The sequence below is a fragment of the Megalobrama amblycephala genome, linkage group LG9 (assembly GCF_018812025.1).
Source record: "Megalobrama amblycephala isolate DHTTF-2021 linkage group LG9, ASM1881202v1, whole genome shotgun sequence".
Lineage (NCBI taxonomy): Eukaryota > Metazoa > Chordata > Actinopteri > Cypriniformes > Xenocyprididae > Megalobrama > Megalobrama amblycephala.
In genome coordinates, this window is record NC_063052.1 from 15,978,626 (window position 1) to 16,004,556 (window position 25,931).

The 25,931-nt window shown below is 43.0% G+C and overlaps 3 protein-coding genes across 5 annotated transcripts in view; all 3 read right to left on the minus strand.

Moving 5' to 3' along the window:
- Positions 1 to 25,931, minus strand: part of LOC125275135 — a 75,599-nt gene that overhangs the window by 17,019 nt on the left and 32,649 nt on the right. The window lies entirely within an intron of this gene.
- Positions 1,459 to 3,369, minus strand: LOC125275138. Of its 2 annotated transcripts, XM_048201839.1 has the most exons (3): positions 3,028 to 3,369; positions 1,706 to 2,194; positions 1,459 to 1,603 (listed from the first exon to the last, which is right to left on the minus strand). In XM_048201839.1, exons 2-3 carry the CDS (start codon positions 2,176 to 2,178, stop codon positions 1,504 to 1,506), a joined length of 573 nt encoding a protein of 190 aa, XP_048057796.1. In that variant the 5' UTR covers positions 2,179 to 2,194; positions 3,028 to 3,369; the 3' UTR covers positions 1,459 to 1,503. The 2 variants fall into 2 exon arrangements, with proteins under 2 accessions (XP_048057796.1, XP_048057795.1); XM_048201838.1 differs by having other exon boundaries at positions 1,459 to 2,194.
- LOC125275133 (pentraxin fusion protein-like) lies at positions 7,560 to 20,093 on the minus strand. Of its 2 annotated transcripts, none has more exons than XM_048201829.1 (9): positions 20,070 to 20,093; positions 19,852 to 19,906; positions 11,426 to 11,487; positions 10,938 to 11,220; positions 9,428 to 9,561; positions 9,293 to 9,325; positions 8,224 to 8,503; positions 7,929 to 8,065; positions 7,560 to 7,819 (listed from the first exon to the last, which is right to left on the minus strand). In XM_048201829.1, exons 2-9 carry the CDS (start codon positions 19,860 to 19,862, stop codon positions 7,815 to 7,817), a joined length of 945 nt encoding a protein of 314 aa, XP_048057786.1. In that variant the 5' UTR covers positions 19,863 to 19,906; positions 20,070 to 20,093; the 3' UTR covers positions 7,560 to 7,814. The 2 variants fall into 2 exon arrangements, with proteins under 2 accessions (XP_048057786.1, XP_048057784.1); XM_048201827.1 differs by having other exon boundaries at positions 19,852 to 19,909; positions 20,070 to 20,089.

Here is a 25,931-nt window from a genome sequence, read left to right on the forward strand (position 1 = left end):
TAAATTACTGGTTTGTGAATAATGTAATACATAATTTAGAAATGATAAAATGATCATTAATAAAGTATGAAAATACAATTATTAAACTCATTATAGATATGTTTATAAATCAAGAACAAATCATTTACAGCTGTATTTATAAATGGCTTACTAATGTCTATTAATGTTTTATAAATGATGAATTAACTATTTACTAATGCTTAACTAATGCTTCATAGCGTGAGTTATTCTAAAGTGTTACCCTAATATCATATGTTTATTTGCACTACCGTTTCTGACTACCATCTCTCATATATATGCCATTTAATATCTGCATTTTTATCTTCTTTAACTTTATTAATATCATAAATATGTTTATTTGCACTACCGTTAAGCACAAGCACCACATACTGTCAGGGAGTGAATTTGCACGTTCACTCTGCGCATTGCCAGTGAAAATCGCTTGGGTGTGACCACAAAAAAAAACTTTCTGAAAAACGCTGGCGATAAAAGCGTGCGATATTCGTCCCGGTGTGTACAGGCCTTAAGTGTCATGATGACGAGTTCCTTGGTTCCCTCCTCTGACCATCGGAGGGAGCCTTCACCCGAATACTGACACTATCACACACTCGCACTACATTACCCATAAGCCCATACCTTGGACTGATTGCACCTGCAGCTGTCAGCCATTACCCGGACTATAAAGGACTGTCTTACACACTCATACATCGCGAAGTCTTGTTTTGCCTAAGTGAACATTTCTGAGTGTTATTTCCTGTTTGTCTGCCTGTTGCTGAATACATCTGACCCTGGTTACTGATTCCTGCTGCCCGCCCTTTGACTCGTGCCTGGTTACCGATATGTGAGTGATATCTGCCTGTCCTGACCTTTTGCCTGTTATCTGACCACATTTCTGCCTCTGTTGTACCTGTTTGTCCATGTTTGACCCAGCCTGTACGACCACTCCTTTCTATAATAAAGCATGCAAATTGATCCCTGTCTAAGTGATGATTCATTACAATAAGGCCCTGGAGGTCTACAAACAGTAGCCAAAGCAAGAGATAGTACCGACTTTTCTCTTATATCAGAGAGTGTAACATTAGCATAAGAATTTCAAATGAATTAACTCTGCAGTTTGTTTTCTGAGTAACGTTAAGAATATCTGTATGGATTGTTGCTACACCACTACCACAGCCAATCGGACGGCATTTGTTTTAACAGTAGCCAGGTGGACAAGACTCATTAGACCGAAATAATCATTTGGTTTAAGCCATGTTTCAGTAAGGCAAATTAGATCAAGACTATTATCTGTGATCATTCCATTTATAATATCTGCCTTAGGTGTCAGTGATCTAATGTTTAGTAGCCCTAGCTCCAGAAATTGTTTTTGTTCAGTAATTTTGTGAGTTTCTGGTTTGATCACAATCAGATTTTTTCTAGATCCTTTATTTTTATTGTTAAACCTCACTACTCGGGGAATAGACACAGTTTCTATAGACTGTACTACACTCACATTTCTATCAATTAAGTGGTGCGAAATATGGTGCGAAGCATCTTGGAGATGTTCTCTGATAGAAGATCAGCTCCGATTCTGCTGGGGTGCAGGCCATCAGCACGGAAGAGCCTAGGTTGTTCCCAGAAAAGATTCCAATTATTTATAAAGAGCAGCTTCTGTTCATTACACCAAGACATCAACCATTCATTTAAAGCAAATAATCTACTGAACCTTTTATGTCCATGTTGGTACGTCGGAAGCAGTCCGGACACGATGATCTTCGTCGCAGGAGATGTGGCTCGTACTGTCTTGATCAGGCTCCTGAAGTCCTGCTTCAGCACCTCCGTCTGCCGCAGCCTGGTGTCGTTCACCCCCGCGTGCAGCACTACAGCTCCGATGTTCTCAGCGGCATTCAGGATCACAGGAACCTGCACAGTGACATCAAGAACATGAGCACCAGGAAAACAGTGACTGCGCACCTTACCTTTGGCTGTGGTAGCGTGGACGTGACAGACGATGGAGTCTCCGATGACCACGGCGTCGCGAAGAGGGCAGAAGCGGTTCCTCGTCGAGACCTCGAAGACCGGGGGCGGCGGAGGAGGAGAGGTCCTGGTCCGAGGCCTGGCTAGTGTCTTCTGCTGCTGAAGAACCCAAGGTCCCTGGTGTGATGGCGCCGGAGTGAATGAGGGCTGGAATGAACGCATTCTGGGTGCTCGGGTCCTGTGCAGAGAAACACATGGTGTAGAGGAAGCAGGAGTGTTAATATCGCGCTGCAAACTTACCGAGGATTGGTGACCAAAACTATCGGGCTCGCCCAATTACTGCTGGACTCTTCTATTACTCCCATTTCAAGCATTGCCCCTAATTCCGCCTGAACTACCTTTTTCTTGTGTTCTGGCAACCTATACGGCCGGCTGTGAATCACCACGCCTGGCTCTGTCTCGATGTGGTGCTGAATGAGGTCGGTACAACCCGGTAGGGGAGAAAACACGTCAGCAAACTCTGCTTGTGACTTAGTTAAATCAGTGAGCTGGGAGGGCGAGAGGTGATCTCCCCCTGGGGCCAGAGCGAGGGATTGTTTTTTGACATTCGCCTCTGGCCCGATATCATCCTCCCCGCTAATCACCGTCACCAGCATCACTGATTCTGCCTCATTCCATTTTTTAAGGAGGTTGAGGTGGTAAATTTGACGTGCTCCTCTCCTATCCGATCGTATTACCTCATAATCGAGATCCCCAACTTGCCGTGTAACCTCAAACGGTCCTTGCCACTTTGCCAGTAATTTTGAGCTTGAAGTGGGGAGCAATACAAGCACTTTATCTCCCGGTGAAAATTTGCGTAAATTAGTCCCCCTGTCATACAGTTGGCTCTGTTTGTGCTGAGCTTGTAACAAATTCTCCATGGATAGCTGCCCCAAAGTGTGGAGTTTTGTTCTCAAGTCCATCACATACTGAATTTCGGTTGAAATCAGTTGAAATCAGACTTTGATGAACAGAGGTTTGGTTACACCCTGAGTCCACCAAAGCCTGATAGGTACCCCCCTCGATACTCACAGGTATTTGGTACCAGCCAGCCTGACCAGGGGCAGCCTGCAGGTCGTCCGGGACCCGGATCAACGTCCCCACCTCCATCACTGGTCACTTATCCACAAAATGCCCCGGGTCCCCGCAACCAATGTTCCCTCTAAGCTGCGCGCGTGCGCGGCCGCGCACTTCTGAAGCCGCGGCAGCGCAGAAAAAATAATTGCCGTGCAGAGAACAGACATAAAAATCATGTGTGGGGAAATCCATTTGATTGTAGTAGTTTAAATGAGAAATAATTGCAGTGCTCTGGACAACCGCTATAGAGTTATTGTCGCTATAGAGTTGGAACCGGTGAATGCGGTTTACAGGTTTGATAGAAAGAGAACGATTGAGCATGTGTGAGCTGGCTGGCCCTGAGCCAAATCAGTCGCGGTAAGAATACTGTAATGTTTGCGGACTAAATACATCAATACGAGAGGCAACGCGAAACGAAAAGAAATGTGAAATAAAACATCATGTTTTATTGAAAAGTGGCGGAAATAACGGATGATGGGCACAGAATGCTAACAAAACTCTGAGACATTTACAATCACACACCCACCACAGGTCTAGCTTGCAAACTCAAAATACATCAGTGATATACCTCAGTTTAAATAGATTTGTGTGTGTGGTGGTGTGGGTTTCAGGGATGTTTAGATAACTATAAACGAGTTAACGTTCACTTTTCTTAAAAATATTTAGCTATAAGATCTGTTTAAATGCTTCAGTTTGTTTTTACTTTATAATATATTAAAACAAATGGAAGCATTTAAACTGATATAATACTGTATATCAGTTTAAAACTTAAATATTATATTATATTTTATTATATTATAATGTAAGCCTAAAAAAAATTATCTCACAAGGGGATTGTTGTTCCAAACCATCATTGTAACTGCTTATATTATATTATTATAAAGTATATAAATTATTTTTTAATAGAATTTCTTGGTAAAGACTGGTACAGTTAATACAGCAATGTAAAAAGATCTCAAGTAACCTAAAATGTGCTTAATTTAGTGACTGAACTGCTTGTTTTCAAACATATTATTTAATATATCACTACGTTGATTGTACAGGTCTGATATAAAGTATGTTTTTGCTCAGGTGGCCAAAATGTGCGCTCAACAGAGAAAAGTTTTGCTCAGCGAGGAAAAAAAATTAGAGGGAACATTGCCCGCAACGCCAACAGGCCGGCCCAGACCTGCCCGCCGCTCTCGTGGCAGAGAGTGGGTTAAATGATTGGCGCAGAGAGAGGGGAGAAGCAGGACCGGAACCTCTCGCGGTCCTCCTGCTGGGTCTGAAGGATGGCTTGAAACCGACGCTCCTGGTCGGTTCTCAGATCCAACAGGGCCTGATGCTGTTCCTGATGTAGGACCGCGAGGGACGCGATGAGATCCGCAAATGGCACGGAGGACGATGATTGCATGGCAGCGGCCGTCCAACTCCCTTTCCGGGTTTCGGCACCAGTGTAGTACTTTTAAAGATAAGTTCGTAGGGAAGGAAGAGGACAGGGTCGACTTTGAATACTGACTGAGCTTTTATTACATAAAACAAAGTTCCAACAAAAAGACTGTGCAACGCACAACAAATAATCCATATCCGAAGAAGGGCTTCACTCCAGTATGATCTCCCGATCAGTCCAAGATAGGTGTGTGTGTGTGTTCTCAGTCAGTAGTCCCTCTCTCTCTCGCACACTCCTGCTCCTCACTCGCTTACCACACGTCTCCCGATGCTCTCTCCAGTTGCAGACCTATCCTTTTAATAGTACACCAGAATGATTGTTTTGCCCCCCCCCCCCCCTCTTTCTCTTTCTCTTTCTCTCTCAGGTAACTTTTTCATACATGCTGTGTATGATTAATGGTAATCATGGTGATTTTATCATCTCATACATCTATTTTATAATTATTTTAAGTGTAACCATAATCAGATATTGTCATTGAACCCTTTCAATTACAAATGATGTGCTAACTAGTTTTGATTTAGTAACATTAATGTGCTCCTATTGCAATAAAATATTGTCACACTATAGCAATGCTCTCCCACATATTTTGCTATTATAACTGCACTTATTTCCGTTGTTGGTATAAGAGATAAGAATGTGTTTTCTACCATCTTGCTGATAAAGTTTCTTTAGTCGCTCAGCAACCTTACAGCCTGAGCCCCTGTTGGAGTTCCACCCTTACAATGCCTTTCAACACTTTACACACTTCAGTTACAGAAACAGGTTTGAAAACAAACATATCCAGATTTCCAACCACTGGTGTAACCACAGAACATGAGACAATTGTATTTATATTCAAACTGTCAAATACAGTCCCTGCATGAATATAGTGTTTATTTAACTGGTTGATCATAGCAGCTTTATCTTTTATTTTATCTACGTCAACCTGAATATATTATTTTTGAGGAGGGCACTTTCTTCCTTCTCTGCCTCCTCTTTTGTGCTGGGGTTAGTGTGGTGGTCAACCTGGATGATGGGGAAGATTCTGGATTTTCTTTCTCTGAAACGAATTCTGTAATTCCTTTTCCTAGAATTGACTCTGGAATATTTTTCTCTTGAATGAACTCTGGAATTTCACTTTCTGGATCAGACTCTGTAATCTCTTTCTCTGGAACGGATTCTGGAATTTCTTTTTCTGGGACAGACTCTGTATGTGGGAACTGAAGAGTAGAGTACTTCCTATAAGAGTTGCCTTAACTGCCATGAGGGGATGATCTGCTAATTTGTGGCCATGACGAGAGAGCTTTGTTCGGCCATCAAGGCTGTGATGAGGGAACTTTCATCAGCCTCCGTGGCTGTGACAGGTGAAGGCCCCCCACCCCCTTAAAATTTCTTGGAAAGAGTTACAGCTGTGTGTGCATAGACATACAAAATACCAACACATACAAAAAAGCTGTAGCCATCATGGACAGTGCTGTAGATACTAAAGACGTGAGGATCGTAGGATCACTGCTTTCTCCTGTCTGAACTATGGGGCTTGAGCGGGCTCCTGGCTAACATCTGGGGTGTACTCTAGAGCGGCTTCCCGAATGGGCTCCTGGCTAAGCTCTTGGGCAAACTCTGGAGTGGGCTCAGAGGCCGGGACAGACTCTGGAGCAGGTTCAGGGGCTGGGGTGGACTCTGGAGCATGCTCAGGACTACTGAACTTGAGAGTGTTGAGACCACTGAATTAAAGATCCAAGCAGGATGCTTAGAGGAGGGCCCTTTCTTCCTTTTCTGCCTCCTCTTTTGTGCTGGGATTAGTGTGGTGCTCAACCTGATGCTTGTGGTGCTAGTGTGGGACTGAGTAAGTGCAGGCGAGAACCAGGAGGGATGATGGGAAATGGAGTCCAGAGTGTGCGTGAAGGAAGAAGGACCAATGCAATCCTGACACATAAAGATTGACAGTTTTTGTAATTAAACAGATTGAATGTCTTTATATCTGGGCCTTGGATAGGAGGCAAATAAGATATCATCACTGCCATATCTTAAGTACATATAAGATTCTAGGCTTTGCTAATTTTGTTCATTTTCACTATGTAAAACTTGTGTTCAAAATTTTAACTGTTCTTGCCCCTCAGCCTTATGTAATTCTATTCTTACTCTAGTGGCCACTGTAAAATTTCATTTTGCAAAATATCTTTTGTTCAGAATGCATTCTCTGTGAAAGGTGCACAATTTTGGAATTTACAACCTAATTATGTAAAATCTGCTGCAAGTTTTAATATTTTTAAGAGAGCTACTAAGTATTGGTTAATTCAGCAAAAAACTTGTATTTATAACAATAATTATCATTATTATTGTAATTGTAGTCTATAAAAGCCCTTCTGGGGATGAGTGTATTAAAGTCTTTATTTAATTTTGATGTTTATTTTATGGTTTTCCTTAGCCTACTTTTTTAAATCCTTCAAAAACACAAACATGTACATACATGTTCCTCACATATTATGGTAGCCCAGTTCATGCTGAATACAGTGTCATAACACCTTTTCCATTAATATGTTTATGAACAACTGAAAAAAGCACAAATGTCAGGGCATGTCAAAACTTCTCCTGGGCCCCAAATTAGCCTCAGGCTCCAGAGGGTTAAACAGGTAGAGAGGGTTATGTAATTAATTTTTCTGGATTATATTTCTCCAGGTCATTTAGAGAGATTTCTAGTTAGTTAGTTTGTTTTGTTTGTTATTTTGGCCAGGCTCTTCCCTAAAGCTATCGCACATGTTTTCATTATTATTCTTTTGATATTGATATTTGTGTTATGGTTATTGTTATTTTTTTGCTTTTTTACTCTTTATAACAGAGAATTAAAAGTTAACATTGGTTGAATTGGTGGTTGTGTTGTTGATTCTGGGACAGAATGTTGGACATCCTCGTTCTTTCTCTTTTTTAAAAAATAAATAAATTAATTAATTAATAATTCTTCTTAACTTTGTTACCAGCTCCTCAACTCTAGATGGGTAGCTATGTAACACTACACCTCCTCCTCATTGTGAATATCTAAATGAGCCTTTTTGATCCAGAAACATGAAATACAACATCATGCAATGCTGAAGTCATTTATTCATGTAGAAAGCAAAGATAAACAAAGATAGGTAAAAGATAGGTGCATTTTAAAAACCATTTCATCCCTTTACTGAATGTGCACTGAAACTTATCTTTTATCTTAAGAATAAAAGGTGCACAGGTAAAATGAAAACAATGAAAAAAGTGCAATATTAGTATTGCTCAGAAAACAGTAGTTTGGTATTTTGCTTATAGGATCAGTGGACTGTGGTGTAACATCATCTCATTCCACTTAATCTGGCAATGAAAACAGAACAAAACATCATTAAGGGAACGTACACATAGTATAAATAGTACATATAGTACAAATGTCTACACACCATGTCTCTCTTCTTTTATCACTCACCTGCAAACACCTCAACCTCACACAGTGTGAGATATTCATTGCGGCCAGGAATAATAATGTTGACATATCGCCCCTTAATAGGCTTAAACTCAAATGTTTGTGTCTCTCCAAGTAGGATGGACACAACAGTCGCAGCCCTGTGAAGAAACACAGTAACAGAGAAATAGAGAGGGGCGTATCAAAACGGCATGAATCATATTAAATATACTTCTGTCGAAGGCATGATTTATTCAAAGTAATTTTATTTACTCATATTCTAACCATTTGTGTAAGCATAAAGAGAGAAAATACTTACAGCTCATTATTGTTGCCATTATTTTCCAGGCTTTTGCCGATACGGATCTGAGCACCATTTATTCTCTCTGCAGCACCGTCTCCACGATTAGTGATGCTAACCCTGGTTATCTTGTAGACATCCAATAAGTCAACTCTCCACCAGGCGTCCCTGTCCCCATTAGTATAACTGCATGACCCACGACCGGCAATTGGATTCCTGTTGCCATCAATAGCATTTTGAGGTCCATTTGTACTGTATGTGGAAGACTGGACAGCTTTGCCTCCAACAGCTAGATTCCCTGTTTAACATAAAATAATAAACAATAATTTTTTATTTTATTTTAATGTGCTGAATTATAATTCCAATATAATGGGCAAAATAATGCTAAGATATTTAATCCAAAGGATTACACGGCTCTCTGGAATACTTGATTCTGATTGGTCAGTTGTGACATTCTGAGGTCTGATATTTCCAGATAATGACCGTCATCAATAGTAACGCTGTATAACAGACAGTTCATCCGGGTTTCTGAAGCCGGACTTTCATTGATGTTTCTTGTATCACACCACAGACCTGCTCTTTCTCGATTCAAACAAACACAACTGGTGCGTCTCTGTTATAGTTATTGATTGTATTGAAATATTTTTAGTACTAAGAGTACTGTAGAGTTCGCCTTGTTGCCAAAATCATTGTTTGTGTACACTGTAATGGATTCTAAGATAACAAACAGGCAAGAATTTAAAATAGTTTAATCTCAAATCAATATGTCCATGTAATCATTTGTTTGGTTTACTTGACTGTACATAAACCCTTAAATGTTTGTCTTGCTAGGAATCTTTTTTTCTTCACAGAAGCTTTGAGTATATTACAAGTGAGCTAATCAAATATTTAAACTAAAATCAATATTTTATGTCCAGAATTATTTATGTGTGGCTAGTAACCATATAATAATCACCCTGTCAGGTTTATTTTGTGATAACAACTGTCTTGATATACATTATGTATATTATAGTTTCAGAATGTTCAGTAAGAATATTATATATATGTATTACTGACAACAACATCCAAAGTAATGAAGAACACTTACTTGGACTACAAATGTAGGATGGTATGTCATTTTCTGTTAATAAAATAATATCAGTTATACACACATTACACATAAAACACACATAAGTACATAAACAAATTTTATCACAGAGTTTCTTCTCTCTCTGTTCCTAACCTGCAAACACCTCGACTTCACACAGAGTAAGGACTTCATCATTTCCAGGTAAAAAAATGTTGACATATCGGCCATTAACAGACTCAAATGAAAATGTTTCTGTGCCATCAAGAACAGTGAGAATAGTTGCAGCCCTGCAAATACATAAAGAACAGTGTTAAAATGAAAACCAGAGGCCTCACAACACATTGCACATGTCTAACAAATTCATTTAATCTGTACTGAAATCAAATGGTTTTGTACAGCACTCTTCACAATAGCTTGTTTACAATCACGTGATTCTGATGACGCTCAAAATTCAGATAGAGGGCAGGAAGTGAAAAGTAGAAAGGACAAGATCGAGGAAAGTCCATAATGTATTGGTTTAGACACTATTTCAAGAGAGATATAAACAGAAAATCACAACATATGTTGGACTTGATCCTTACATTATAAAGAGGAGCGATTTTTATACTGAATTGGTATATTTGCCCGTCATCGAGATGCAACTTCTCCAGTGCCCAGTTGCGTAAAGCACCAGGTTTTTCCCTCAAGTATGAAACTTAAGGCGTGACTTCCCCTTACCTATGGGAATGTCTATATAATTATGGGAATTTCTATATTACATGTCTATATAATAAACAAAATCTTGATATAATACCTTAAACAGTTCTCTAAGGGAAACCGTTAAGTGTTTCACAACAGCGACCAAGGTTTTGCTGTTATAAATTTCTATTGTTGCCATGGACACGTTATTTGTTATCAGTGTTTATGTGAATAAATGCTTAAATTAAGATGTTTATCATATGAAGTGGTCGATCATGTCTCGTAAGAAGACTTGGTTCGAACCTGCTCACACTGTGTAAGACTTAAGTTGAAATTTTTTTTAAAACATGTTATACTGAGGAAAATTACAGTTAAGGTACTTTATGCAAATGGACACGACATCCTTATAGAAAACAAATGAAATCATACAAATCTATGGAGGAATAGTACTTTTTTGTTAGTGGTTGGACATTCAAGTCATATTGCACACACAAGCATTATCCGACTCAGCCACACCTGATTGCAGACGCTTTTTCCTGCATTTTTTTAGTCAATTTCTTGCATTTTTCCCCCTGATGAGCAACAACTTTTGGTACATGATAAAGGCTCCTTATGGTTTCTTGATTTGATCAATTAGAGCAACCATAAACGACGCAAAACATAGGCATTTCATAGTGCTTCCCTATGTAGAAAATCACTTCCTGCCCTCCAACTGCATTTTGCGCCGCTCCATGACGTCATGTGCAAACAACCTATACAAATTATTTTTGTTTTATATTGCATTTCTACAAGAAACAGTGGTCTAAACTTACAAATGTCTAATCACAGTCTGGATTAAATATGTTCAAGTAAAGTTCATCTCCATGGCTGTGGCTCTCTGAGTGGTTGGTTTGTGGAGGAGGTTCAATTTTGCCTCCTGTTTTATTAAACCAGACTGAACATGATAAACATGGGAAGATGATAGAACAATTGAAACATTTCTTACAGCTCATTGTTGTTTCCGTTGTTGGCCAGACTGTTACCAATACGAATCTGAGCTCCTCTAAGCCGCTCTTTGCAACAGTCTTGACGATTAGTGATGGTAACGTTGCTTATACTGTAGACATTTCCAAGGTCAACTCTCCACCATGGATTAAACTCAGTTTTAGTGTGAGTGCATGATTCCTTCGCGTAATTTGAGTCTCTTTTTCCATCTATTGCATGTTGAGCATCTCCCTGTGGGTGGCCTAAGGAGGACTGCACAGCCATGGCATTAAGAGCAAGATTCCCTGTTCAATATGATATGAAATCGATAAAAAACTATAAGACAGGTTCAAAGTAATACAAATAAATATAAATAAATAAATCACAAGTTTTCAATTACCATATTTAAGCATATAATTTTAATAAATTAATCTGACTGATATATAATAATACACAATGGTTACAGATTTTTAAAACCAGGCATTTTTACTTGTATTATTTTAAACATACCTTTGGAATCAGCGACGCACAGTCCAGTAAGTGTTAGAAACACAATCACACGTATCGCCATACTTATATAAGACACAACAACACATCACCTCATCTCAGCATATGAAGGAATAATTTTCAATTTCTCATTCTCATATAAACAAAGAAACATAGAACCATAAAGAAACATACATATTGCTATCGTAATGATAAAATAGTATAGAAGAACCCCATAACTTAAAGTCAGTGTAATGTGACTAACCTGCCTCCGTTCTTTGGATTTTGTACTTTTTACCTTATATACTTTTTATGTACTTTAACTAAACTTTATATGTAACTTAATTAAAAATTATCTAAAATGTGTTTTTTGTAATATATATATATATATATATATATATATATATATATATATATATATATGGTTATTAGAGGTGCATATTGTTTACAAAAGTTTTACAAAAATACACTGAAAATAAGTGCACATTCATGCGGGTAGCTGCCATTTATTCATCAAGAGAAGTAGGCAGAGTTTAATATATATAAAAAATTATTCATCATTGTGCAACACAATTTGTATAACACGTGCCAAGGCAACTTACATTTCTAGACTTAATCATGAAAAGGAGTGTTTTTGTTGTTGTTGTTGTTTTTGTTTTATTTTGTTTGTTGTTGTTTTACGCTTTGAGCTTCTCTGAATACTGGATAAAGTGCAGATATAATGTAGGAACTAAAAAGTGAGAGCTAATGAGACATAAATAACTCCTTTAAACTGTAAAAAGTAGTAAAATCCCGAATCAACACTCAGGACCCTAAATCGAAGATCTCATCATTTTGGTGTCAGCCAGTCCAGCTAAGCAGGGATTAAGACCATTCACATTTGAGAGAGATGATCCCAACTATAGAATGAACTCTTAAGATGTCAAGTTTAACAAAATGAATGGTTGAAGAGATGGCACATCTTGAGTTTCACAAGGAAAACCATGAGTTCCCTTTCGATACTTCACTCGTACTGCGTGTGGGGAAAGGTCTCCCTTTTTCCCCGCTGCTGAAGCCTTTTTCAATAACGCAGTGTAACTGCATCGTCATTGGTTCACTCATAGACAAGTTGTTGAACCAATGACGGCGCGGCATAGCTGCGCGACCTATGACGACAAAACGCGCGAATATTCCCGCCGAAATGGGCGGGGTTAGGGGCTATATAAGCAGGCGTTTCGCCATAGGATTTCAGTGTTTTCTCCTTCAGCGACGACCTCTACTTCTCTTCGCTGATCTCCGCCTGAAGCCGAAGAAGCTCGCCGCCTTCCTGACAGCTCTCGCCGCCGTCTGAAGAGGCTTCCCGCAGCGGACTCGCCTGGACTCGCCGGTTGAGGACAGCGCCGGCGCCCTCACTGACTGCAGCTTCTGCGCCGTCGTCGAGCCGCCGCCTCCCGCTTCCCGCTCCCGGCCGCTTCCTGTGCGTCCCCTGCCGCCATCCGGCGCGCCGCCTGAGAGCTTCACCCGCGGCTTAACGCCGCTCTAAAAGAGCGATTTCAGCGGTTTTCACCGCTTCTAAGAGCTTCCGCGGCCCTCGCCGCTCTACAAAGAGCCACCCAACTGCCGTTTTCACGGCACCGGCGTCTCACGATGCCCCGTCACTCATGTGCTACGTGCAGGGCCCCCCTGCACGATAGCGACGGTCACAGCGAGTGTGTCGCCTGCCTGGGCAAGCCCCATGCGGACGGCGCGCTTGCTGGAGACTCATGCCCGCACTGCGAGTGCATGAGTCTCAGTTCCCTGCGCTCGCGGGTCGCCTTCTTCACGGAGGGCGATCTCGCCGCTCGCGCCCTCCCGTCTCCTTCCTCCCGCGAACCGGCCAGGAAGAGACAGCGGGGTAGAGCGACTCAGCGCCCGGAGTTAGGCGAGCTCACGCCGGCCCAGCCCCCGCGTGCCTCGCCTTCTCCTCCGAGGGAACTCTCTCCCGTCCTGTTCTCTCGCCCTGAGCAGCGTCCCTCTGCCGAAGCAAGTGACCTCGTCTCATTCGGAGGAACAGACGACGAGCAGGATGACTCCATGTCACTTGCGGCTTCCGAAGCGGAAGGATGGGCTGGCGAGCCGGATGACCCCGCTCCCCCGCCTCCCTTGGAGCCCATTGAGCACGGCCAGGGCATGGATGCCGAGCTTTTCCGCATCCTGTCCAGAGCCGTGGAAGAGCTGGACCTCGAGTGGGCCCCTCCAGAGGAGCCATCTCGCGGCCGCCTGGACGAGTGGTTCCTGCCAGGCCGCCGCCAAGCACCTCGCCAGCGCTCAGCGCCCTTTTTTCCTGAGGTCCACGAGGAGCTCACGAAGTCGTGGCGCGCTCCGTATTCCGCCCGCCTTCACACAACGCACCGCTCCGCCCTCACCGCCGTCGACGGCGCCGAAGAGAAGGGATACGAGCACCTGCCACCCCTAGATGAAGCGGTGGCTGCTCACCTCTGCCCTCCCGCGGCTGTGGGATGGAAGACCAAGAGGGCCCTTCCTTCCAAGCCCTGTCGGACCACCTCTACTTTGGCTGGACGGGCTTACACCTCGGCGGGCCAGGCTGCCTCCGCGCTCCATACAATGGCCATATTTCAGGTCTTCCAGGCCAAACTCCTCCGCTCGCTGGACGAGTCTGGAATTGACGCGCCGGCTTTCAAGGACCTTCGCAGCGCCACCGACCTTGCCCTGCGAGCCACGAAGGCTTACGGCCCAGGCCATCGGGCGTTCCATGGCCAGCCTGGTAGTGTTGGAGCGCCACCTGTGGCTCAACCTAACGGAGATCAAGGACCTGGATAAGACGGCCTTCTTAGACGCCCCGGTCTCTCCCTCTGGTCTCTTCGGGCCTGCAGTGGACGGCTTCACCGAGCGCTTTACTGCTGCGCAGAAATCGTCTCAGGCTATGAGGCATTTCTTGCCGAAGCGCTCCAGCTCTGCTTCTGCGTCCAGCCGCCCCAGGACTGCGCCGGCTCAGCAGAACAAGCCAGCTCCACCCGCAACACAGGCAGCGCCACCCAAGGAGCATCGGCAGCGCTCGCGCCCTGCGAAGTGCCCTCCCTTCCCGAGACGCCAGGGACCCCGGCCCAAGATTGTGCTGGACCCGGTGCCTCCGAAGTCGTCCTGATTCGTCAGGAAGGAAGAGGATGGGGGATCGTCCCGTTGCGACCGGACAGCCCCCAAAGCTCCCACGAGTAATTTCCCCTCCGCCTCGTTTAATTCCGGGCGTGGGAAACATGCTCCAAGTGATAGCTGGGCCCACACCTGTTGCGCCCACTCCAAACGCCGTTTTCACGGCGAACATCTAAACTACCTCACTTCACCTCATCTAAAAAAGAGCAAATTTACTCTTCCACCCCTCTCGGTGTACGACCCCCTCAACGGCGGTCTGTCACCCGATATCATTCAACCCCTTGCCACTCGGGCCGAGGCCTGGCAGGCCATCCCCGATGTGTCAGAATGGGTTATGGGGATCGTAACCCAGGGCTACTCGCTCCAGTTTGCACGACGGCCCCCTCGCTTCGGCGGGGTGCTTCAAACCTCGGTCAATCCGGACGACGCTCATGTCCTCCGAGCCGAAGTTATGACGTTGCTAAGAAAGGGAGCTGTGGAAATAGTTTCCCCGACAGAGAGCGAGTCAGGCTTTTACAGCCGCTACTTTCTGGTCCCCAAGAAGGATGGTGGTCTCAGACCCATTCTAGACCTCAGACTTTTGAATCACTCCCTCATGAGACGGAAGTTCAAAATGCTGACGCTGAAACAGATCCTCGCGCACATTTGCCCCGAGGACTGGTTCTGCTCGCTGGACCTGAAGGATGCGTATTTTCACATCCAGATAGCCCCCCGTCACAGACGATTCTTGAGATTCGCATACGAGGGAGTGGCGTACCAATATACGGTCCTGCCCTTCGGGCTGTCTCTGGCTCCTCGCACTTTCACCAAGTGCATGGACGCGGCGCTTTCCCCTCTGAGGCAAATGGGAATCCGGGTCCTGAATTATCTCGACGACTGGCTCATTCTAGCCCGTTCGCGAGCCGAGCTGGAACACCACAGATCCGTGCTCCTCAGCCATTTACAATGTCTGGGTCTCAGGGTCAACTTAGCCAAGAGCTCGCTGTGCCCCACCCAGCGAATCTCGTTTCTAGGGGCAGTTTTCGACTCAGTCCGCATGACGGCAGTAGTCTCGCCGGAGCGTGCTCTAACGATTCAGCAGCTCACGGCCTCAATCAAGAACAAAGCCTGTCTCCCTCTGAAGTTTTTCCAGAGGCTACTAGGGCTGATGGCTTCCGCCTCTCTGGTGCTGCAGCTCGGCCTTCTTCGGATGCGGCCTCTTCAGTACTGGTTGAAGTTCCGGGTTCCTCCCAGCGCCTGGCGGCACGGCCGCTTATGTCTCAAAGTCAATCAGGCCTGTCTTCTAGCACTGAAACCTTGGATGGACCCTATGTGGTTCAAGCGCGGAGTACCCTTACAGGCGGTCTCACGAAGGACGGTGCTCTCAACGGATGCTTCCAACTCGGGTTGGGGCGCTGTGTGCGAGGGCAGACCGGCCTTCGGCTCGTGGAGTCACGAGGAAAGCCGTCTACACATCAACTGCTAGAGATGCTAGCAGTGATGAAGGCCCTTCAGTCTTTTCAGGCTCACTTGACAGGACGTCATGTTCTAGTCCGATCGGACAGTATGACAGTGGTGTCATATTTAAACCACCAGGGCGGTCTCTCGTCCAGCCGCTTATGCGCTCTGGCGAAACGTCTTCTGGAATGGGCTCTTCCGAGGCTTCAGTCGCTCAGAGCGACTCATGTTCCTGGCAGGAACAATCTGGGCGCAGACATGTTGTCACGGAGCAACATCCCCTCCGACGAGTGGATGCTCCACCCCCAAGTGGTCCTCAAGATTTGGGAGTTCTTCGGGAGGGCAGAGATAGACCTCTTCGCCTCAGAAGACAACTCTCATTGCCCAACATTTTTCTCGAAGGAAGTCGATGCTCTGGCCCATACATGGCCCAGCACGCTCCTTTACGCCTTCCCTCTGATCGCACTGATCCCTCAGGTCATCAGGCGCATCAGAGAAGACCAACACAGAGTCCTTCTGGTGGCCCCGCTCTGGAGGAACCAAGTTTGGTCCTCGGAGCTGTTCAAGCTCTCCCTGAGAGCCCCGTGGCCGATTCCCCTGAGACGGGACCTCCTCTCTCAGGCAAACAGAACGATCTGGCACCCACAGCCGGAGCTTTGGGCTCTGCACCTCTGGTCCCTCGATGGGAGCCGACCAGCCTCCCCGGGGACGTCCTAAATACCATTTCTCAGGCTAGAGCCCCGTCCACGAGACGCCTCTATGACCAGAAATGGTCGGTCTTTGTTGATTGGTGTTCCTCACGCAACATAGACCCTGTGGAGAGTGACGTATCCTTCATACTGTCTTTCCTCCAAGAACGCTTGGAAATGGGGCGCACCCCTTCTACTCTTAAGGTTTACGTAGCAGCCATTGCGGCGTTCCATGCTCCCATTGCTGGCCAATCAGTGGGACGTAACGGCCTTATAATCCGTTTCCTGAGGGGTGCTAGGCGATTGAATCCTCCTCGCCCCCTCACCGTTCCCACTTGGGACCTCTCGTTGGTCCTCAGGGCCTTAAAGGGAGCCCCCTTTGAGCCAATGGGTTCAGCCGATCTCAGGCCCCTAACGCTAAAAACCGCTCTGCTGTTAGCACTGGCATCGGTTAAGCGCGTTGGCGATTTGCAGGCCCTCTCTGTGAGCCCTGCATGCCTTGAATTTGGGCCTGGAGACTCGAAGGTCGTTCTGAAACCTAGGCATGGCTACGTTCCTAAGGTGCTCTCAACCCCGTTTAGAGCTCAGGTCATCTCGCTTTCTGCTCTTCCTCCCTCGGCGGATGAACGAGAGCTAGAGCTACTCTGCCCAGTCAGGGCATTGAGGACCTATGTGGAGCGATCGCAGCCTTTCAGGCAGTCGGATCAGCTCTTTGTTTGTTTTGGTGGCCGCACCAAAGGGTCTCCGGTCTCAAAACAGCGCCTTTCCCGTTGGATAGTGGACGCTATTAACCTGTGCTACTCCTCACTGGGTGCAGACTGCCCCATAGGAGTCAGGGCCCACTCCACTAGAGGAATGGCTTCCTCGTGGGCTTGGTCCAACGGAGTTTCCATTCAAGACATCTGTGAGGCGGCCGGCTGGTCTTCGCCGTCCACTTTTGTCAGATTCTATCATCTCGATGTCCCGACCTTGCAAGCTCGGGTTCTTTCAGTGTGATTAAGCGGCCTCTGGCGAGTTCCGCCTCACACAACCCCAGGAATTATTTCCTTAAGTGTAACTAGGGTTCGATTAAGGCTTTGCCTTCTCGCTTGTCTTTTGGACCCACTCCCATGTGTCCAATATCAGGCTGTATCGTTCCCAGCCGTGGCACGGCGTGGTTGAATTCGTTCCCCATACGCAGTACGAGTGAAGTATCGAAAGGGAACGTACTCGGTTACTAACGTAACCTCGGTTCCCTGAGATACGGAACGAGTACTGCGTCACTTGCCGTGCCACGAGGCTGCGGCTTCAGGGTCGTCGCTTCAGTCGATTACACTGAAATCCTATGGCGAAACGCCTGCTTATATAGCCCCTAACCCCGCCCATTTCGGCGGGAATATTCGCGCGCTTTGTCGCCATAGGTCGCGCAGCTATGCCGCGCCGTCATTGGTTCAACAACTTGTCTATGAGTGAACCAATGACGATGCAGTTACACTGCGTTATTGAAAAAGGCTTCAGCAGCGGGGAAAAAGGGAGACCTTTCCCCATACGCAGTACTCGTTCCGTATCTCAGGGAACCGAGGTTACGTTAGTAACCGAGTACGTTATCACCAGAGGTTGTTTGATCCCCAAGACAGAGACTTAAAACAGACCCTGAGAACCACATACACTACCTTTACAAATCAAAATGCATCAGATCTTTTCAAACAATGCCAGACAGACTTATATGTGACTTTTATGCTTAGATCACATACAATTCATGCAATTATTATACCTTTTGAATGGTTGATGGGAGGTGTGTTATGTGCGTGAAAGATTTCGCATTTATTTAAATAATATATGAATCAAATATGTGTAAAATATATTGTACCTTTTTTATTGATATTACGTCTAAATTTTACTCTGCTAGCGCATGAAAGTTAAGAGACTATGTGACTAAGATAAGAGCTGTGATTTATGTATGTGAAGGAGAAATAGTAACACCCCAAATTAAAGACAATGTCTAATTGGTTAGAACTCCTCCACAAGGGTTGAACAAACACCTCAGTTTAAAACTCAAGACACAAAGAATTAGGTTAAGGTAAAATTAATTTACACATTACAGTAATTTGTACCTGAATACTATACTAGACCTGAAGAACCTATTTGTTTAATTTGCATTTTATTGTATTGTATTTATTTGTGCTATTTGTATATTTGTTCATTTGTTCTTATTTTATTACTGACTGCTTACTTGTCTTTAACATTAAGCTACTTATTAAAATACTTTTTTTCATTTATGTTTCTCATAAATTATTTTGGAGCACACTAACTTATAAATAACAGTACAGCTAACGTTCATGCAAAAAGCCACAAAACTTATATTTTGTTTTCATGGCGACTTTAAATGTAAGTTGTTATTTACTGACAACCTTCCCCTCTGGTGAGATGCTAAAGGCCCTGATATACTCATGGCAAAATTCTCTTTCGTTCTTCACTAAGCACTCAACAAAAGTGACAGCAGAGAAAACAGCAGTTAAGAAAGCATCTGATTATAGTGATGTGGATATGCATTTTTATTTTGTTTTGCTAAAGTAATTACTTTTCAAATAATTAACTTCCCCCTTTTTCTTCCCCTTTCAGATTCCTTAGATAAGTGTTGTTTTGAGGAACTGAGGTATTGTAATGAAATCTACAAGCAGACATAAGGTAATTTTAGAATGTTGAAAAACGTTAAATGTTCAGTGTTATTTAATGCTATTTAGAATGATTAGCATTAAACACTATTTTTAGCCTTTTAAACTGAATTATTACAGACAAATTATCAATACAAATGATTCTTGTTGAATGTTCTTTTGTCATTGTTGGATTGCAGTGAGTGGAACAAGACACTTCTAGACTCCTATATACTATATCTTTACACCCTGAATTATCCAAACAAAATGTAATTTTATAAGTAAAACCTCCATTGCATATCATGCTCTCAAAGAAAAACCACTAACAGCTTCTTCACTAACAAGGCCTTCTTTATGTCAGAACAGTTGTTATTAGACTTTTTTTTTAACAAAGAGTTGTGTTACAAGTGTGATTGGTTTAGAGTTTTGTGCCAAGAGTTCTGCAAATTTATCACTAGTGAAAGTGACACCAAAATGATATAAAACTGTATTCAATAAATCACTTTTTTCCATTCCAATTATACTTTTACCCTTATACAGAGAGCATAAATATTAAACTCACCTGGAATTCATCAATGTATCAACCTCACAGAAGACCTTCACAATTCAGCAGTTATCTGCTTTTAAACAAAAAAATATGTTTGTTTAATAAATATGATTAACAACATTTTATAAACAATTGCTATATTTGTTATTTTTAATGTGTTATTAATTTGAGAAATATTATGCTGTCAAATCAAAAATGTGCTATTAAAAATAGACATGAATATTAATACATACCAGCAGTCTTTGAAGAGGGTCTAGTTGAATAATATTGTGCTCAGAAATTATGCTCTATTTATTGTTGAATTAAGGCCCTCCCAACCAAATGAGTTTTACCTGATATCTGAAAAATCAATATTAAATGGACATATTACATAAGAATTTACATTTTTGTAAGCTGATATCGTGACAGTTTTAGTTCAATCTTTACTTTGGTTCAGTTCGCCTGGGCCCATATGCATGTGCATACCCGAACGCTATGCCACACATAAAAACACATTATTCCATTATTGCATCTCCAGAAAGTGTTATTACTATGCCAATGGTAGAGATTCTACTTTATGGCATTTAACTTAATTTCACACTTCTGTGATTTGTTTTCTCCATTTAAATAGAAACACTTAATATATTTGGCCAACTTTAGCTTTATTTTAAGAAACACACATAAAAACACATTATTCCATTATTGCATCTCCAGAAAGTGCCCGATACAAATTACTCCAGTGTGTTATATCAATATTTATGACATGTCGACTGTCGGACCTATAGTTTCATGGACAGATTTTCCACTTGAACTTTCACTATTTTCTCATATTGAACATACTTTTAACCACCTGACACAAATTCTTGTGCTTTCTGTTTTTTTGCACAATAATGAATTGCATTTTAATTTAAAAATCCAGCACATTATTTCATTGTATATTGTGCATCTCATTGAAAAGGTTATATGGTAAATGATTATAACCTGTTAATTGTATGATGATAATAATTTTATTGTCATACATATAGGTTATCACATTGGTTTTATTGGTTTTATTTACAGTGTTTTACTTGCGTAATAAACATTTTTTAGAAACATCAGGAAAGAAGTTGTATTCCAAATATAATAACATATATTCATTTATCCCACATATTAAGCTATCGAATTGCTTTGGAAGGCTTGGAATATAGTGCATGAAAACCTTGGTCCCACTTTATATTAAGTGGCCTTAACTACTATGTACTTACATCAAAAAATAAGTACAATGTACTTATTGGGATTCATATTGAATTGCAAAACACATTTGCAGCTATTGAGGTGGGATACGGGTAAGCTTTGGTGGTATGGGTAGGTTTAAGGGTAGGGGTAAGGGTTAAGGGATGGGTCAACAGTGTAATTATAAATATAATTACAGAAATTAATTACAGATGTAATTACATGCAGGTGTTTTTAAAATATAAGTACAATGTAAAAACATGCATGTACACAATAAGTGCATTGTATTAAATGATTAATTTAAATGTAAGTGCATAGTAGTTAAGGCCACTTAATATAAAGTGGGTCCAAAACCTTTATGGTGTTTTATATATTTTTTGCCATTTCTGGAGTTTAACAAATTTGAATGTGCACAATATCAGATTTGGATTGTTCCTGACTGATACCAGATCCAGCAAAAAGTGGCAGTATTGAGTACTGGGAATTGAATTGGTGAAGCAATGTATTTCATGTCATTCAACTGCAATGAGCCTAAATAAAATGCCTCAAGTTGGAAGTACAAACTGTGTTGTCTTTTTCTCTCAACCCTTGATAGGTAGATCTTGCCTTTCATCGGGGGCCGTGGACTGGAATCTTGGGCTCAGTAAGTTTGTGGCCACTGTCTTAAGCTGTACATTATGATCTGAAAATGCAAATGTACTTGACAATCTCTTAAATTCTTAATCCCAAAAACTATAAGGATTTGAGTTGTATTCAGGTACAATTTAACAGTATTTACTGATCAATGTAATAATGTGCTACAGTATCATTAAAATTTTTAAAAAGTAAAATTGAAACACTTTTTCTGGTATACAAGACAAAAACATGATTAATATGTTGTTTAGTAGTCAAAAAGGAAGTGTGCTCAGTATAAACAGAATTTATTTTCATTTGTGCAGTTAGGTACTTTTTGGTTGTGTTTACTTTCAATAAATAAGGAAGAACTATGTTGCACTCAGTAAATATAACATGTTAGTGGCTATTCAAACTAAGTGCAAAACCAATAGATTCTATTTACACTAAGTGCAATAGCGATAGATGCTATCTAAGATTGTACAGTATTACAAGGAAGTGAAAATGTCATAATTTCTTGGGGATAGATACTATTTACACTAAGATCAAATATCAATACTTGATCTACACTAAGACTGAATCCGAAATCGCATACTTCCCTCACCTCCAAAAGTATGTCCGAATTCACAGAGTAGGCAAAAAGTACCCGGATAATTGACTTCTTTTTGCGATATTCTGAAGTGTGCATACGATGGATACTTTACTATCCCATGAGGCCACAGGTGAGGATTTATGAATTACAGTGAATCTACGCAACCGACACTGGTAGGTCACATGATAGTGACATCATGGGCAATGTAGCACATCCAGATTGCATTCATATTACACACATTCATACTATATAGAACATACTTTTTTAATGGTCGTGAAGTAATTTCTTATTCAAAATAAATACCTACTCAAGAGAGTAGGCAATTTCAGACACAGTTAAAAGTTAAAATAGTGATAGATTCTATTTACACTATGTAAAAATAGCAGTATTTTCTTTTCAATGAGTGTAAATAGTAGTTAGATGCAATTTATAGCCTACTTATAAATAGTGGCAGATACTATTTGCACCTCAGTGTTGTTGTACATTAAACGGTATGCAATAATAAAGCAATATAGTGTAAATTATATATATTAAAATGATTAAATGGATGCCGCCTTATTGGGACGATAAAGCCCTCCCTACACCTACCCCTATCCCTAAATACTTTATTATTAAACACATATTAGACACTTTATTTTTTAAATATTCCTTAATTTTTATTAAAAATAAATGGCTCTGACATGTGATGGGAAAAGGCAGTTTCTGGCAGGAAGAACACCAATCAGACTCCACTTCAAGGCATAAGCTCGCCTAGTAGATGAAGCTCTGCTGCATCTCATCCAGAATCCACACATGTAGGTTCCAGCGATCTGGATAAAAAAGCTGGCAATGGGAGGACTGCAGAGAGGCAAACAAGTCTACCTATGTGTCTCTGAATCAACTCCAGATCAGCTGGACCACCTGGGGATGGAGTCTCCATTCTCCCGGGAGTGTGAGCTTTTGTGAAAGCACGTCGGCCGCACGATTGATCTTGCCCAGAATGTAAATGGCACAGAGTGACCTGAACCACTGCTGACTCCAGAGGAGATGCCGGGTGAGTTGCGATATGCGATGTGAACCTAGACCACCATGGTGGTTGATGTACTCCACCGTCACAGTGTTGTTTGTCTGGATCAATAAGTGCTCGCCCTACAGCAATGGTCAAAACCGGTGCAGGGCCAGAAGCACTGCCAGCAACTCAGAATCAGAATTAGAATAAGCTTTATTCGCCAGGTGTGCACAAACACACAAGGAATTTGTTGTGGTTTTCTAAAGGAGCTCTTGGTACACACATACATACGACATGAGAACAGAAAGAAAATTTAACCCTCTGGGGTCTGAGGATTTTCGGGGCCCTGGAGAATTTTTGACATGCCCTGACATTTGTGCTTTTTTCAGTTGTTCATAAACATATTAATGTAATTACACTGTACTCAGCACAAACTAGGCTACAATAATATGTGAGAAACATGTATGTACATGTTTGTATTTTTGAAGGAATAACGTTTATGCGTGTTTATTGAAAAAACAAAAAACTTAAGTCACTGAAATAAGGCCAAAAAAATATATATTATATATGTGTTCACAAGAATTCTGGGTATTGGAGGTTGTAGACTAGAGTTTTTGCTTCAGAATGATGTAAAAATTAAAAAAAGGGGGGGCCCTCGGCAACGAGCAGGCTGAGGTGCTGCGGGTGGCGGAGGTGCAGCACCTGACCACTTCGGCAGGATGTGGCTGATGGCAAAGAACTGTTGAACTGTTGGGCAAAGTACTCGACTGCGTCGCTGAAGAGGCCGGTCTGGGACATGGGGGAAATAAGAAACCTGACCTTGTCGGTATCCCTCATGTCCGCGAGACACAGCCAGAGATGGCATTCCTGGACCACTAGTGTGGACATGGCATGACCCACTGACCGCGCCGTGACCTTCGTCGCACGAAGCGCAAGGTCCGTCGCAGTACGAAGTTCTTGGAGAACTTCCGGGTCATGACCACCCTCGTGCAAGTCCTTCAGGTCCTTGCATAGCAACGGCCCGTTCCACAGGGTGTATGCGCGTATATCCCTTAGCCGCTCCGCCATCAAGGGTGGTGAGGGAGGAGGACCCACGACACGGTTTCGGGCAGTAAAAGGTGCCGTTCACTTGCCAGTGAGCTCTTCATGCACCTCCGGGAAGAAAGGAACCGGGGTGGGGGGCTGAGAACCAGCCCTTGCCATCCTGAGATACCAATCGTCCAACCTCGAGGGTTTGGGACACGGTGGAGGATTCCACACGAGCCCAACCCTGTTGGCGGCCCGGGAAAGCATAGCCATCATTTCCAAGTCCGAATTGGGCACAGTTGTCACACCCGAAGGAGGCAGCTGCGCTGAATCATCATCCTCAGATGTGTCAGGCTCACCCTCCGATGCAGTGATTGACATCCTGTTGTCTTGGGGAGCTCCGAAGGATACGGATGGTACACACCTCTGGGGTGGTCCACCACATTCCCCCGGCAGCTCTACTGGCTGCGGAGTGCAGGAGGAGTGAGGGTTCCTAGGGGGTTGGTTCCCCCGAAGGAAGCGCGCTCACTGTGATCCTCAGATCACCAGCGCTGCTGCCCGAAGCAACCCTCTGAGGAGGATTGAAATGAGGCAGCGGCACTGGGACTCTGCCCCTTTGCAGGAACTGGAGTCTAGAACGCAACTCCGCAATGGTCATCTTCCCACAATGGGTGCATGACTCATCCACAAATGTCACCTCAGCTTTCTGCTTTAAGCTCAAGCACGCGATACAGCGTTGGTGACCATCCCGAGGCGCCAGGTAACGACCACATCCAGAAACACACAAGTAGTATGACATCTTTAAAAAGACGCGAAACTACTCGTGCAAGCTCTTTTAGGGACTTCGCTCTTTTAAGTGCCGAAGCACGCAGGAGAATGCAGCACAGACAGGGAAAAGTGCAGCCTGTCGTGTGGTTACCAGCTGTCAGAACAGTTTTTAAGTGCTCAACAGCGCACCGTTACCAGCCGTAAGAATGGCTTTTACAGCTGGAAACAGCTCAAAAAAGGCAAAACAAAGAAAAAACTGAAAATAAAGAAGCGAGATCGGTCCCGCTGCAGTGCTATCCACTTGCACCAAACGAAGAGCAGTTTCCAAAAGAGCTGACTCATTTTCTTTACACACTCACTCGTAGACACCACCATGTAGTTTGGCTCCGAAGCGAAAAGCTGAAGATGCAATGCACCTGCTGCTCATTATATACCCGCGCTGCTAGGTGAGCAACTAATGCATATGATTACATGCCAATGTGCATTGGCTCGTTTAGTTAGATTGGCCTCTCTAGTGAGATTCCTATTCGTCGGTCTGTCTGACGTACGTCGAACATGACCGTCTGAATGGGAACACTCCATTTCTCTTGACAGAATGTAATCAGGTCTCAGATTATTTCAGATAAACAAAGACATGCACTTTCTTTAACTACTATTCTCTTCTGGAAATATTAGAGATTTTCTTTTATTTGAGTTTATTTTTTCATTTCAATTTAATGAGACAGCACTCTCACTCATCTGTATGTTGATTAATGATTAGTTTTTATGGTGGGAAAAATATCTGCCATGCTCTGTAAAGTGTTTCATTGATAACTTCTCATGCATACAAATAATATTTACTTATAAATTCATATCTATTTATAAATCCTATTTCAACACAGGACGACTTGATGAAGTATTGGTGCACAATGCATTGAT

Coding starts and splice junctions, on each gene's coding strand:
- LOC125275138 (XM_048201838.1), bottom strand. CDS start 2,178: ATGCGTTCATTCCAGCCCTCATTCACTCCGGCGCCATCACACCAGGGA.
- LOC125275133 (XM_048201829.1), bottom strand. Junction 11,221..11,425: donor GTGCGTCGCTGATTCCAAAG/GTATGTTTAAAA, acceptor CATATTGAACAG/GGAATCTTGCTCTTAATGCC. Junction 9,562..10,937: donor AACGGAAACAACAATGAGCT/GTAAGAAATGTT, acceptor ATGTATTTGCAG/GGCTGCAACTATTCTCACTG.